The sequence below is a fragment of the Nycticebus coucang genome, chromosome 12, assembly GCF_027406575.1.
Source record: "Nycticebus coucang isolate mNycCou1 chromosome 12, mNycCou1.pri, whole genome shotgun sequence".
Lineage (NCBI taxonomy): Eukaryota > Metazoa > Chordata > Mammalia > Primates > Lorisidae > Nycticebus > Nycticebus coucang.
In genome coordinates this window covers 72878996-72894698 of record NC_069791.1, presented here as the reverse complement: position 1 = coordinate 72894698, position 15703 = coordinate 72878996, and the positions used below count along the sequence as shown (strand labels likewise).

At 44.9% G+C, this 15703-nt stretch overlaps 1 protein-coding gene across 6 annotated transcripts in view; it reads right to left on the bottom strand.

The window, feature by feature from the left end:
- STYXL1 (serine/threonine/tyrosine interacting like 1) overlaps positions 1–15653 on the bottom strand; it is a 56220-nt gene extending 40567 nt beyond the window's left edge. For 4 of the 6 annotated variants that reach the window (XM_053557498.1, XM_053557501.1, XM_053557500.1 and 1 more), the window contains exons 1-2: positions 15514–15653; positions 2774–2880 (exon numbers count right to left, since the gene is read on the bottom strand). In XM_053557498.1, coding sequence (XP_053413473.1) covers positions 2774–2876 — 103 coding nt within the window. In that variant the 5' untranslated portion in view covers positions 2877–2880; positions 15514–15653. Of the gene's footprint in view, positions 1–2773; positions 2881–3372; positions 3462–15513 lie in introns of all 6 variants that reach the window. The other 2 variants (XM_053557499.1, XM_053557497.1) reach the window with 2 other exon arrangements.
- Between the last annotated feature and the right edge of the window lie 50 nt (positions 15654–15703).

Below are 15703 nucleotides of genomic sequence, written 5' to 3'. Positions count from 1 at the left end.
AATTTGAGCTGTGTGGTTTACTACTCCAGGCTGCCTACAATAGGACTCCCTCTGCCCCATCATACCCATAACCGCACATTCCCTTAAGGAGAGTGAGACTTTATATGTCTGATTTAGGAGGAATTTTCTGTGTGAACTATAATAAAACCTTGAGTCATTCCAGCTGACTAAATGGATCCCTCTTGGCCAAGAGGACCCCAGAAATACCCTAAAGCTGAGTTGGCCATGAGAAGAAAAGTTAAATCTGCCCCATTATGCCACCCTCCCTTCTTGGAGATATCCTTTGTAACTCATTAATAGGACTAAGTCTAAGGCCTAAGACAAAGCTTAAACTACACTTGAAGGCAGGTTATCAATTTACCTAACAGATCACTTGAGTTTGGATATATGTCCAGTCTATTTCCACTGGCTTGTCTCTCATTTACTAATTTCCATACCTTAAAACATTCTAAGCCTAAGTTCAGACAAAGCTTCATTTCTTCAACCAATTACAAGTTAGAGAACCTTTAAACCCACCTATAACCTGTAATGGCTTGCTTCAGGATATCCTGCCTTTTTGAGCCAAACCAATGTATACCTTTATGTATTGATGTATGACTTTACACATAATTTCTGTCTCCCTGAAATGTATAAAACCAAACTGTACCCAACCCTTCTTGGGCATGGCTCTCCAGGCAATGATCACAAACATACAGCTCAGAATAAACCTCTTTAAATTATTTTACAGAATTTGGTTTCTTTCTCATTGACATTTGTAAGATCCAAAAGGGGAGGGAGAGGAGAAATCAAACCAAAGTTAAAATCAAAGCTGAATGCCTCCCTGAATTTTAGACCCAAACTCAGACTCTAGAACCTAAGATCTGAGGTTTGAATGCCCATGCTAGGACAGAAGGTAAGGTGTTGATCTTTAAAGTTGGGAGGAACATGGAACATCCTACAAATCAGTAAGAGACAAATGACCCAAGAGAAAAGTGGAAAAATATTAATAGGTACTTCACAGACGAGGAAACCATAATGGCCAATAAACATGAAAAGATGCTCAATCCTATTAACAATTAGAGAAATAAAAATTAAATCACAATACAATTTTATACCCATCAGAGTGCAAAAATATTATAGGCTGACAAAACGAGGTATTGGAAAGTATATTTCTTACACTGCTGATGGGATTGTAAATTGACACCATCTCTTTGGAGGGCAATTTGACAATAATGTAGTGAAGCTAACTTTGCTAATTCCATGTCTACATATGTGTCCTGAAGAAACCCTTGCACACACTGATAGGAGAGCTGCATGAAATAGTTCATTGCAGCATTGTTTATAATAGCAACACAATGCAAGCAACACTCTTTAATCAACTGGGAATAGATATACATTCCAACTAACAAAATAAATTAACTAGTCACATAAAACATGGGGGAATCTCAAAAATATAATTTTAAGCGGAAAAAAAAAGCAAGTTGTAGAATGGCTGTACACAATGGTACTATTTGTGTAAATGTTTAAATCACACATGTTATTTTGGGATACCTGCATATAAAGCAAAAGTGTAAAAATACAGAAGCAGTCATCTTTGAGGAAAGAAAGGAATGCCAGCAGGATGGAATACCAAAAGAAAAGGCTGCCTCTGTCTGTAACATTTTTATTATACCTAATCTCAATGGCAGGCACATGGGTGCTTATTAGTTACAATATGCTTATTATATTTTTAGAAAATGTCACTGAAGGGCGGCGCCTGTGGCTCAGTGAGTGGGGCGCTGGCCCCATGTGCCGAGGGTGGCGGGTTCAAACCCAGCCCCGGCCAAACTGCAACAAAAAAATAGCCGGGCTTTGTGGCGGGTGCCTGTAGTCCCAGCTACTCGGGAGGCTAAGGCAGAAGAATCGCCTAAGCCCAGGAGTTGGAGGTTGCTGTGAGCCATGTGACGCCACGGCACTCTACCGAGGGCAATAAAGTGAAACTCTGTCTCTACAAAAAAAAAAAAAAAGAAAATGTCACTGAAGGGTGGCACCTGTGGCTCAAAGGAAAAGGGTGCCAGCCCCATATACCAGAAGTGGTGGGTTCAAACCCGGCCCCAGCCAAAAACTGCAAAAAAAAAAAAAAGTCACTGAAAACCATAACAAGACGACTTAGAACACAGTCTTCTGGGCACCGGCCCCATATACCAGAGGTGGTGGATTCAAAACCAGCCCGGGCCAGAAACTGCAAAAAAAAAAAAAAGAACACAAGTCTTCTGAGAATTTCTCTCCTAGATTTAATCTGGGATGATTTATAAGTCATAGTATAGAGGTCAAGAGCCCAACAGCTTTCTAAAATCATTTATTCCCCTCTTCCAAATGTTGGTTAATTCATTAGAAATGTTTAAAGGATGTAGTGTTCATCATACTTTTTTTTTTTTTTTTTGCAGTTTTTGGCCGGGGCTGGGTTTGAACCCGCCACCTCCGGCATATGGGGCAGGTGCCCCCTACTCCTTTGAGCCACAGGCGCTGCCCTTTTTTTTTTTTAGACAGAGTCTCACTATGTTGCCCTTGGTACAGTGCCGTGGCATGACAGCTCACAACAACCTCAAACTGTTGGGCTTCAGCAATTCTCTTGCCTCAGCCTCCCAAGTAACTGGGATTATAGGCGCCTGCCACAACACTTGACTATTTTTTTTTTGTTGCAGTTGTCATTGTTGTTTAGCTGGCCTGGGCCAGGTTCAAACCCGCCAGCCTCCACACATGTGGCTATGCTACAGGTGCTGAGCCTTCAACATACTTTTTAGTAAGTACTTACCCAATAAGCAGAGATAGTTGGGTTCAGTTAATCTGGATAGTTTTGTGACCTGATTCAAGATGTTGTAAAGCTCGGTTGGTTCACATAAAACCAAATCAGCCATCCTACTGCAAAGAATCAATAATATGCAAGCTTAATATATTTCTTTTAGATGAATGCCCACAAAGTAAGATACTGAATTAAACTTTCTTAACAGATCTTCAAACAAAAATGAAAGTAATCACATAAGCAATCAGGAAGGCTTCAAAAATTTGTAATGAAATGTGTGCAGAGGAGAATATTGAATATGAAATCCCTGAGCCATAAGCCATGTAAATATAGGGTAGGCTGCAAAATAGTCACCAGTCCATTTGTTACTTTAACAAATAATTACCGAGCACCTACTATATGCCAGGCACTAGAAATACCTGTGGTAAACAAGATCTACTTTCATGGAGGATACAGTCTGGCATGGAAGGTAGATATTGAGGGAAAAAAATTGCAAACAAAAAGAGCATGATCAAAGAGTTAGGATCCACTGTCATAGCAGTAGCTAACTGGAGGCTCTAACCCAGTTGGAAGAGCTAGACAAAAGGCTGTCTGAGGATGAGACTGCTAACCTGAGACCAGAGGCTGAGCAAGAGGCAGAGGGAGAGAAGGTGAAGCAGAAGACAAGAACTTCTCCCAGGAGCAGGAGCACACACAGGACCTGAAAGAGTTCAGAGGAGCCAGGAGTGGTTCTGTTAAGTGCTTGCCACCACGTAGGCTGGAGAGGGATTAGGGCAGACACCAGGAAGGCCAACAGTCACTGTCAGGTGGAGAACTGCTGACGTATACTGATGGCTGCTCTTGGGCACTGCTTCCTGAGCACAACTGTTTCTGGAAGGGTCCAGGCTTATACAGCAGCTTCCTGCAGTGAAGCTACAGGGGGAACCATCAGGGGGCAGGTTGGGGAGAAGTTGAGTCCAGGAGTTTGTTGCTGAAAATAATTAGGCTCCACTTCAGAGTTACTAGAACAATTCTCCTGGGATAAGTCAACCCCTCAACTTAAACCTCAGATTCATCTCATCTCTTCAAAGACTACACTTCTCAACACCTCCCTGCAACATCATCAATTTCAGCCTGTACGTGGATCAGTTGAATCAGCAAGCAAACATCCTCTTGTAGCTATCTGTTCTCCTACCAGCATAAGGCTGATGTTTAGTCACTGCCTCCACTTTCTCACCTCCAGTAATGTGGACTCTAGAGTCAAACTCTCTTAGGTCTTGAGTCCTGGCTCTGCCACCTAACTATGGAGAGTATTAGCCTCTCTCTGCCTGTTTCCACCTCTGTAAAATGGGGGTAATCATAGCATTGCCACCTCTGTCAAATGAGGATTACAGAGCCTGCCTGTTGTGAGTGGATTAATGAAGTTGCACTTGTAAGGCATTCTTAGAGGGGAGGAAGTGCTCAAAAAGTGCCAGTTATTGGCTTAATCTTCTCTTGTGGAGCTTCAAACCCCACCAAACCACAAAAACTTCTCTTATCAAGGTCATTGTCAATGTCCATCTTGCCTAAGCCTTTGGTCACTTTCCCCCGTGCTCAAATGATTCAGTCTCTTAGTATGAAACACAGTAAAGCACTCCTTCCTCAACATGCTCCTCTCCCAGGATACCGCCTTCTCCAAGCTTCCCTCTTCTCTCTCAAACTGTTCCCCTCTCACCTTTGCTGAAGACTCCAGTTCTTCCTGTAAGAGTGCCCAAGGGCTTAGGTGCCATTTTTTCTTCTCTATCTCTACTCTCACTCTAGGACAGGGTTCCTGGACCTCGGCACCATTGACATTTGGGCCCAGGTCACTCTGTTGTAGGGAACCGGCCTAAGTATCTCAGGATGTTTAGCAGCAATCCCTCTATGCAAGTTGCAACTCCCACTCAGCTGTAACAACAAAAAAATGTCTCTAGATACTGCCAAGTGTCTCCTGGAAGAAGGAGACAAAATCACCCCAGGTTGAGAACCATGATGCTGGGCAGTGCCTATGGCTCAAAGGAGTAGGGCACCGGCCCCATATACTGGAGGTGGTGGGTTCAAACGCAGCCCCAGCCTAAAACTACAAAAAAAAAAACAGAGAGAGAGAAAGAACCATGATGCTAAGACTTACAGACTCTGTGATTCATCCAGTTCCTTGAATACCACTCACATCAATGACTCCCAAATTTATTTTTTGAAATATAATTATTACCAGAATGTACAAAACACTAATCCTTTCATAATTGTGCAATATTCCACAAAATTTTCAAATTCATCTTTTAGATTTCTATAACTTTCACTTGCTATTATTCATTATAGAATAAAATGTTTAGCTTTGATGGTTCATGTCACTTACCATCATCTGACATCATTGTGGCATTTGATTGCTTATTTTCAGTCTCCACAATTATAAGAGGGACTTTACCTAACAAATGCAATCGGTATAAACTAATTCTTTGTACCCTGAATGAATCCCAAACAATTAGAAAAAAAAAGTACAGGAGGCAGGGAGTAGTCCCCAAATGTACCTGCCTCAGTGTCCTCCAACTCTGAGGCAGGTGCATCCTTGAGCAGAGATGTGAACTGATATTGGACACCACTACCCTGGGCAAGTTGAGGATGGAGCCCTCGCACTTCCCAGAACTCTGAAGAGTTTAGATGTCCTTGGCTCTACCATTTGGGCCCTAAGAATATTCCAACATCATGCTTTATTTATATAAAAACATTAAGCTAATATAGATGAGACTTGACCAAAATTACTTTCCTTAATGAATTCCATTAAGCCAGTTTAATTCCTTAATAAGTTTTCTATATTTCACAATTAACCAATTTCAATTTTTTTCACCTTCATTAACCATCTTTTTTTTCCAAGATCAAGTCTTTTCCGTGTGAATTTTTTTACAATAAATATTTGGTTCCTTAATCAGATTTTTATCATGTTAAGTTTTCCAAGCATAGTTTCTGCCATTCTGAGGTTCCTTTATATTGGTTATTTCTAGCAAACCTCATTTTCCTAATGACTTGTTCAAAATAGAGTCAAAATGGTTAAAGCTGGGCTCTCCACATAGCACACATCAAGAGACTGAGGACATTTAGTACAATGGTTTGTCTAAGGGGGGGATGGACAGGCAGGTGGAGAGGGGTCAGAGAAAGTAACTTTTGGAGATCCAGATTGACGGAGGTGAGAAATGGATCTTCCCATGAACTGATCCATCTGGGAAATCCACAGTTTTGTTTTTTTTTGTTTGTTTGTTTTTGAGACAGAGTCTTGCTCTGTCACCCAGGCTAGAGTGCCATGGCACAATCCTAGCTCACAGCAAGCTCCAATTCCTGGGCTCAAGCAATCTCCTGCCTCAGCCTCCTGAGTAGCTGGGACTATAGGTGTCCACCACAAGGCCCAGGCTAATTTTTTTTTTTAATAGATTTATGGGTTAGATTTACTCCTAACCTCAAGTAATCCTCCTGCCTTGGCCTCCCAGAGTGCTAGGATTACAGGCCTGCACCTGGCCTCTACACAGCTTTAAGTGGCAAGCAAAACCACTCTGTCCAGAAAGCATATCCTTACCTCTGGACACCCACCCCAGTAGGCAGGTCCTTCGCCCTCTATGAGATGATCTGTGTGACCTTCAAACCAGGAGCTCATGGGTGGCTCCCTCTCTCAGTCAGCCTAGAGCTATTTGGAAGTAGGTGGGCTAGTGAACACCCCTTCAGTGAGAGCACGTCTGTATTTGGGGGAAAACGGCCAATTAGAAATAAAGGTTTCACTGGGGTCCCAGAGCCTGAAACTAGGGGGGAAGCCAACCAGATCCAGCTCCTCTCCCTGCCTCCCTGGAGCCTTCCATCCTGGTGGAGTTGTCAGAGGCTGAGCCTGACCACAGACTTCTCAATCTGTCTCCCTGGGAGCTTGGCCCAGTGCTCAGCTGCCATGCCATCCCACACTCCAGACAGTCCAGGTCAACCCAATTGATGGGCATTTTGCTGCTGATGAATAAGAGAAACCTGTTGATAAGCCTATATACTTCACTTTAGGGTCCTAGGGACCAACAGAGGATGACACAAATAAGAGTCAGCGTCAGCCAGGTGTGGTGACTCACACCTGTAATCCTAGCACTCCGGGAGGCTTAGGTGGGAGGACCCCTTGAGGTCAGGAGTTCAAGACCAGCCTGAGCAAGAGCAAGAACCTGTCTCCACTAAAAATAGAAAAATTAGCTGGGTATTGCAGTAGATACGTATAGTCCCAGCTGCTCAGGAGGCTGAAGCAGGAGTATTGCTTAAGCCCAAGAGCTCGAAGTTACTGTGACTAGGATTGTGCCACAGCACTCCAGCCTGGGTAACACAGTGAAACTCTGTCTCAAAAAAAAAGAAAAAGAAAAAGGCTCTGCACTGTAACACATTGGTTACAGTGCCAGCCACATACACCAAGTCTAGTGGGTTCGAACCCAGCCCGGGCCAGCTAAAACAACAATGAGAACTCCAACAAGAAAATAGCCAGGCACCTGTAAGTCCCAGGTACTTGTGAGGCTGAGGCAAGAGAATCACTTAAGCCCAAGAGTAGGAGGTTGCTGTGAGCTGTGATGCCACAGCATTCTACTGAGGGTGACATAGTGAGACTCTCTCAAAAAAAAAAAAAAAAAAGTCAGGGTCTACAGGCCATCCAACCCCACTGAGAACCAGAAGTGCAGGCTGTGCCAGGGTGACTAAGACTTCAACACAGTGGTAAGCATTAGTGCCCTCACCTAAGGCAGTAACACAGCTGGAAAGGCTTTAGGAGTGTTAGTTTGAGCTAAGGGATATAAACTATCTACTTAGCGCCAGGCCTAACACTTAGTGGCAACTTAGGAAATAAATGTTTCTTCACTCTTTCCCCCTCTTTCTTTTCAACTTCATCCAGAATCCTGAGACAGCTATAATCCCGGTAGACAAAGTGCCATTCAGAGAGGCTCAGACCAAAAACCAGAGCCTGTGGTGCTGCTACCCAAGGGTTAGGATCTTAAGGGACCTGCTATAGTCTTTCCTCAATCCCTGCTGGACACCTTCTTTGTGGCCTGAACCTTGACAAAGCTGGATAATACAGTGCCAGGCTGCAGCACTCCAGAACAGAAGAGATCTGAAATCTCTTAGCTCAGAAGGACACCAGGTCACACTGGCAGAGACAAAACAAAGAAGAATGAGGCCTGAGCCAGCATAACCTCCCGACTTTGCTTAGTCACTGCCAGCATCTCTGCTTTTGGGGGGGAACAGGTAATGGACCAAAAGCCTAAACCCAGCTGTCCACATTCTTATCTTAGCTGCTTTCACACCCATGTCTCCAAACCTAGGCCCACTCTTCCCCAAGAAGTATCCTTGTGACAGACCTACCCATGCAGCAACTCAGCTGTCATGGAGGTAGGGGTCAGAAAACCACAACCCAGTCTCCCAAAGACCATGGTCACTATGTCTGGCTCACCCCTCCAGCTCTGTCTCAGGGCTTGCTTCTCCTCTGCTCCTTGATTGGACTTACACCCCACCTTCTGCTTCTCTGACACAGGTGCATGGCCCTTACCAAGCTCTGGTTTCAGCTTTGCTCTTACTTCCCAGGCTTCTGGCTGGTGAGCATGACTGCAGGTCCTGCTCTACACTAAGATCTCCTGCTACCAATGACTTTTGGCTGTTGGGAGCTTCTTGCTGGAAGTTTTTTGCTGCCTCTGCAGTGGCCAGGTCACCACCAACTAATTACCCTGCTGGACTGTATCTTGGAAAGCCTAATCTTTTGACTTTCAGCAGATCTGAGTCGCAAGTAAAAGTTAAAGCTATTTAAATACAGTTGTTTTAAAATATACATCCCCAGGGCGGCGCCTGTGGCTCAGTGAGTAGGGCGCCGGCCCCATATACTGAAGGTGGTGGGTTCAAACCCAGCCCCGGCCAAACTGCAACAAAAAAATAGCCGGGTGTTGTGGCAGGCACCTATAGTCTCAGCTGCTCGGGAGGCTGAGGCAAGAGAATCACATAAGCCCAAGAGCTGGAGATTGCTGTGAGCCGTGTGACGACGCCATGGCACTCTACCGAGGGCAGTAAAGTGAGACTCTGTCTCTACAAAAAAAAAAAAATATATGTATGTATATATATATTCATCCCTAGTAGGGCGTGGTGGCTCATGCCTGTAATCCTAGCACTTTGGGAGGCCGAGGCAGGTGGATTGCTTGAGCTCACGAGTTCAAGACTAGCCTGAGCAAGAATGAGACCCCATCTCTACCAAAAAAATTAAAAAACTAGCCAGGCATTGTGGTGGGTGCCTATAATCCCAGCTACTCGGGAGGCTGAGGCAAGTGAATTGCTTGAGCCCAAGAGTCTGAAGTTGCTATGAGCTGTGATGCCATGGCACTCTACCTAAAGGGTGACAAAGTGAGACTCTATTTCAAAAAACCCCCAAAAACATATATATGTGTATATATATATAAAATTAGAGAACATAGAGAAAAATAAAACTCCCAAGCAAGGTTGAATAATAATAACCTTTCTAACTCTGCTTTTTGCTCCAAGAATATGAAAGATTTAAAATACTTGTATTTCACTTGATCCACGATTTTACGGTTGAAAAGAAGGTAGGTTAGTGCACAATACATGCACCCAACACCAAAATCACTGATAGCCCCAGACTGTGATCTAAGTGACAAAGAGGTCAGCGGATGTGGGGCTGTGGGGGTGTGGGAGTGTGGTGAGGAGCAAGCACTACAGTCTGGATATGGCTTGACTCCACCAAAAACTCATGTCAAGGCTCAGTCCCCAGTGTGGTGGTATTGGGAGGTGGTGCCTTTAAGAAGTGATTAGGCCATTAAGATGGATTAATGTCTTTCTTGCAGGAATGGATTAGTGTTCAAGAGAGCATGTGTTATAAAACAAGGTCTCCTCTTGCGTTTTGCCCTTTAGCATGAATTTTCCTTCCTTTTCTCTGCCATGTTATGATATAGCATGAGGCCCTTGCCAGAAGCCAATCAGATGCAGCTACCTGATCTTGAACTTTCTAGCCTCCAGAATGCAAGTTAACTAAACTTTAAATAAACTTCTTTCCTTTATAAATTACCCAGTCTCAGGTATTCTGTTCTGGCACCAAAAAATGGACTAACACAGGGTGTTAATGTATTTGTATATTTTCATATACAATAAAGAATAGGCAAAACAAATTTATGGTAACAGAAATCAGGAAACAGGTGTCTTGGGAGACTGGCGGAAAGGAACATAAGGATGTTTTATGGAATAAGGATAATGTTTTATAGTTTGTTTTGGGTGGTAGTCATTAGAGTACAAATTGTCAAACCCAAAGTAAACACTGAAGACTAGTTTACTGTAACTGTAGATCAATAAAAAAAATCCCTTCTGTAAATCTATGTGTTTATCTATGTATTCCAGGCTGTGACTATGCAGGCAGGTGTATACCCATGACCTTGATATGGGGTCTGGGCTGTCAAAACACCAAGTATGTAGACACACAGCAATACACACTGCAGAACTTCAACTTGGCCCTCATGACCACCACACAATTCCTTTCTTATTTTTCCTCATTTGTCCCAGTGATCACAACTGTTATCCAAACCTTCTCAACCACCCTTGGGAGTTCCTTCTCTTATTTTCTAGCTCTTGCCTGGCGGTGAACTGTCTTCTCCACCAACTGCTCCCTGCAGGCTCATCTGTGCTTTCTCCCAGCCAGATAGACAAGCATCCTCCGACTTCATCTTCTCTCACCTAATCCCCTCTTTTCCTTTTTTGCATCTCAAAGCTCTTCCCCTTTTCTCAGCATCTTCCTTTCTGATTTCAAACATTTACAAGTCTCAGCTTTCTTGGATCAAGTCAAGTAACCATAAGAAAACCTCTAGATTAACTTGGCCTGTGCCCTCTGAAGCTTGCACAAGCACAAAGGCTGGTGTTGGGTCCTGGGCTGGAGAACTCTGAGGCTGGCTAGGGAGCCGCACTTAAAATAGCACTTCCAAAATGTGATGGGCCAAAGGATGCCTAAGTGTTTCCTGTAGACTATATGTGGGCCCCATAGGGAGAAGGACAACTAGAAGCCAGTTTTCTTTTTGTTTTTTGAGACAGAGTCTCACTTTGTCACTCTCAGTAGAGTGCTGTAGCGTCATAGCTCACACCAACCTCCAACTCTTGGGCTCAAGTGATTCTCTTGCCTTGGACTCCTGAGTAGCTGGGACTACAGGCACCTGCCACAACACGTGGCTTAGTACAGACAGGTCTCATTCTTGCTCACGCTGTTCTCGAACTCTCCAAGCAATCCTCCCACCTTAGCCTCTTAGAGTACTCAGATTACACCTGACCTAGAAGCCATTTTCTAGGAATTTTGCCCAAAAGGGCCACCCTAAAGGGTCAATGGGCCAAGGGAACCAAGGGAGGTAATGAAAGCAGCAAGACAGAGACATAAGTACCTGGGCAAGGGAACTGCAGATAAAAAAGACCCCTGAAAGCACTGCATGGGAGAAAGTCAGCCACAAATCCCAACCAAGCTCAGAGTTTACTAAAGCCATGTGGCAAAGTATCTCTACTCTCTCACAAGCCCTCTTCACCAATATTGAATGGGCCAGAAGCCACAATCTGCCTGGGATGGGGAGAGGTGGAGAAGGAAGCAAGATAAAGAGCGAAGTCAACCACTCTCCTCCTCAAATGTGGGAGCTCAAAAAAAGCTTGAATGAGGAAGGAGATAAGCTGTACTTTGAATTAAGTTCAGAGCTTCCATTATTAACATGAACTAGACTGCAATAACTCTGTCCTGGTAACTAGATGGAACCTAAGAGTAAGCAAAGATTTAAAGAATGAGGATGAAGACAAAGCTATTTCATGATTGACTCTGCTTGACAACTGTGCTTGTTCAATCTAACAGTTACACTTCCAAAGCACCAAGCATTAAGTACCTCCAATGTAGTTCAGTGCTAGATATAGCAGCTGTTAAGACTGTTATAAATAATCTTGGGATTTAGATGAAGGCAGGTGGTGAAAGTGAGGTTTTTCTAACAGTCTGGTTGTTTGGGATAGCCCGAGGAAGGTAGCAAGTTCCTCTCCGCAGAGATGCTGACTTGGCAGGGATGGGGGGGGAACTGAGCTGCAGTTGTGGAATGGTCCTGAGATCTGTGATTCCAGTTTATTGCTCATGGCCTCGACTCTCCCCTCTGTAGAGATGACTTCAGCCCTAACCTCTGTTCTGGATTTCGATCTCACATTTCCTCTTGAAGTAACTCCCCATCTGTGCATGTGACCACTGATATTCCTATATGGACAACTCACCATCACTCCCAATTCAGCCACCTAAAATGGAGCTCTTTATTTTTTCTCCAGCCGGCTTTTTCCACACAACTCCTGACATCCCTCTTTTGTACACATATATACCTTTCAGCCTGATTTTCTATATCCCTTTCATTCATTCACCAAACACAGATGACCACAAACTCTTCCTTTGAGACCTCTCCCCCACTGGTCCTATCCTCTTGATTTCTGTGCCACCAAGACTCAGGTATTGATTTCTGTGCTACCAACAAGACTCATCTCACAAAAGATAGCCTCCTGAACACCCTCCCTGCCCTCCATTTTTCCCTTTCGAATCCTTAGCATGCAAGGATTTGTCATGTGTCATGTGTCTTCTTCAAACACAGTTCTAGAGGTGTCTTAAAAGCTTTGATAAACATTTGCTTCCCAGGGAATAAAATACAAACCTCTCAGCTAACATTCACAGGCCTTGCACAATGCAGTTTTTGCAACCTGCTTTTTCCAGCCTCATCTAAAAGCATTCAACTCTCCTAAAATTCACTGAGGCCCACTCTGGAGCAAGTCACGTGTTAGATAATAAAACACACAGATGAAAGACATAGTAGCTGACTCCAAAGTGCTCTCAGTTCTGGTGTTCAGATAAAGAGGTAAATAATTACTAGTGATAAGATAAAGGCCACTGTTTGTCTTAATGCCTCCACTCAAAAAGAAATGATTAATTCATGGTCCCAGAATACAGGTCTCCGCTCTCCTACCTCCAGGTTTTTCACTGGGCTCTTTTCTCCTTTCCCCATCTATTTTTCTTTTCTTTTCTTTTTTTTTTTTTTTTTTGAGACAGAGTCTCACTTTGTCACCCTTGGTAGAGTGCTGTGGCATCACAGCAACTTCAAACTCTTGGGCTTAAGCGATTCTCTTGCCTCAGCCTCCCAAGTAGCTGGGATTACAGGCACCTGCTACAACACCCAGTTGCAGTTGTCCTTGTTGTTTAGCAGGCCCAGGTGGGGCTTGAACCCACCAGCCTCGGTGTATGTGGCTGGGGCCCTACTTACTGAGCTACAGGCGCCAAGCCTCTTTTCCATTGTTAAAGGCGCAGTTCCGGGCGGCACCTGTGGCTCAGTGAGTAGGGCGCCGGCCCCATGTGCCAAAGGTGGCGGGTTCAAACCCAGCCCCGGCCAAACTGAAACAAAAAAAAAAAGGTGCAGTTCCTAGTACCCCTTCCCTAAGAACTCCAATTCCTAGCAAGGGATCTCTCCCTCTTCCAAAGTTGAATGTTCCCATTCAGTAACACCTACTCTTCCCATGTCTCAGCTTAGATGTATCATTTTCTGGAAGGTCCTCCCTCACACAACCCCCACTCCCACAATTCTGGGTTAGATGCACCTCCTCTGTTTCCACAGCTCTTCATAATTCTCCTACTGCTGTCCACACGGTGCTGCTTGCAATTTACCTGCTTTTCCTAACTAGACTACGAGCTCCTTGAAGGCAACTGCTGTGTGGATCTTGTTCACAGTTGAATACCCAACTCCAAGATTGGACTAGCATATCTCAGTAGCTCAATAAACATGCAGAAGGGAGGAAGGAAAGAGTAAAGCAGTCATCATGACATGTTCCTTAGCACTTGTGCTGTTATTATTTTTTTATGTTTTTTGCAATGGAGTCTCACTCTGTCACCCTGGATAGAGTGCCATGGTGTCATAGCTCATAGCAACTTCAAACTCTTGGGCTCAAAATTATCCTCCTGCCTCAGCCTCTCACATAGCTGGGACTACAGGTGCCCACCAGGACGCCCATCTAACTTTAGTAATTTTAGTAGGGACCAGGTCTCATTCTTGCTCAGGCTTTGTTTTTTGTTTTTGAGGCAGAGTCTCACTTGGTCACCCTTAGTATAGTGCCTTGGTGTCTTAGCTACAGCAACTTCTAACTCCTGGGTTCAAGTGATCCTCTTGCCTCAGCCTCCCAAGTAGCTAGGACTACAGATGCCCGCCACAATACCCAGCTATGTTTTAGAGATGGGGTCTTACTCTGGCTCACCAACCTGTGAGCTCAGGCAATCCACCCTCCTAGACCTCCCAAGTACTGGGCTACAGGCATGAACCACTGCGCCCAGCCACTCAGGGTAGTTTTGAACACCTGAGCTCAAAAAATCTACCCACCTCAGCCTTCCAGAGTACTAACATTACAGGGGTGAGCCACTGCACCCAGCCTACTTGTGCTGTTATTTTTTTTCTCTTATTTTTTTTTTTTTTTTTTTTGAGACAGAGCCTCAAGCTGTCACCAGGAGTGCCCTGGCATCACAGCTCACAGCAACCTCCAAATCCTGGGCTCAAGCGATTCTCCTGCCTCAGCCTCTCAAGTAGCTGGGACTACAGGCGCCGGTCACAACGCCTGGCTATTTTTTGGTTGCAGCCGTCACTGTTGTTTGGCAGGTGGGCTGGATTGAACCTGCCAGTTCAGGTGTACTGGCTGGCACCTTAGGCGCGTGAGCCACAGGTGCCGAGCCTGTGCTGTTATTTTCAATCCTGCTTCTCTAACCACTGTCCCCAGGCAGACTTACAGTTATTGGTCCCTCCACTGGATTTGTACATTCTTCTATAGGCAACCTGCAGCTCCTCTATCTGCCCCACTTGACTCTGAATTTTTTTTTTTTTTTTTGAGACAAGAGTGTGTTCTGTTGCCCCAGCTGGAGTGCAGTAGAATCAGCTGAACTGACAGTAACCTCAAACTCCAGGGCTCAAGTGATCCTCCTGCCTCAGCCTCCCAAGTAGCTGGAACTGCAAGTGTCCATCAGGATGCCCAGCTAATTTTAGTAGAGACAAGGGTCTCGCTCTTGCTCCAACTGGTCTCAAACTCCTGACCTCAAGCCATCTATCTACCTAAGCCTCCTAGAGTGCTAGGATTACAGGTGTGAGCCACCATGCCCAGCCTGACTGAATATTTTGAGGGCAAGGACTGTTTGAGACATCTCTGTAAGCCTGGAAAAACTAGTAGAAGACAAGAAATTAAGTATATAATTCACAAACGTAAACGATAAACTCCTCGTGAGCAGAAACCCGTATTTTTCTGTTTGAGTAAACTCTGAGCAAATCCACTTCACCTCAGACAGTGTTTTCATTTGTAAAGTAGCAACAGTGCCATGTTCAAGCATTCTCTCTAGACCGGCTTCCTCATCCATAACACAGGGCTGTGCTCCTGTAAACCCCCTAAATGCTCCCGTAAAGCCCGTAAAACAGAGCCTAGTGCTGTCAGGGCCAGTGTTCATCATTATCAGTAGTGGTGTTTCTGAAGCTTTGTAAACCAATCCAAGGGTCTCTGTAACCATGGCACCGGTAGCTGCACGGGAGTGATGTGATGAGATAGCGCCTTCCTCCCACCCTTCCCTGGGACTCCTAGCTTCTTCGGACCCCCTTTCCTGAGCTCAGAGGCTGGAGGGGTGGGTCCCGGACCCTTTCCACCAGACCTGAGGCGCGACCTTGGACGGGCTCACTACCAGAGCATCTGTCTGGGAGCCCCACCTGGAAAATGGCTCCTCTAAGGCGTGTCCAGCCTAAAGCCCGTCCTCTTCCACCTCTCGCGTGCAGACTGTCCCTCCTACTCTGACTGCAGCTCTCCCACTCGTCCTAGGAACACCCGCAACCACAAACAGAGAGTGACCAGGTTGTCAGGAGCGCTCCTTGGCCTTCCTCCCAGTACTCCGGACTTTGC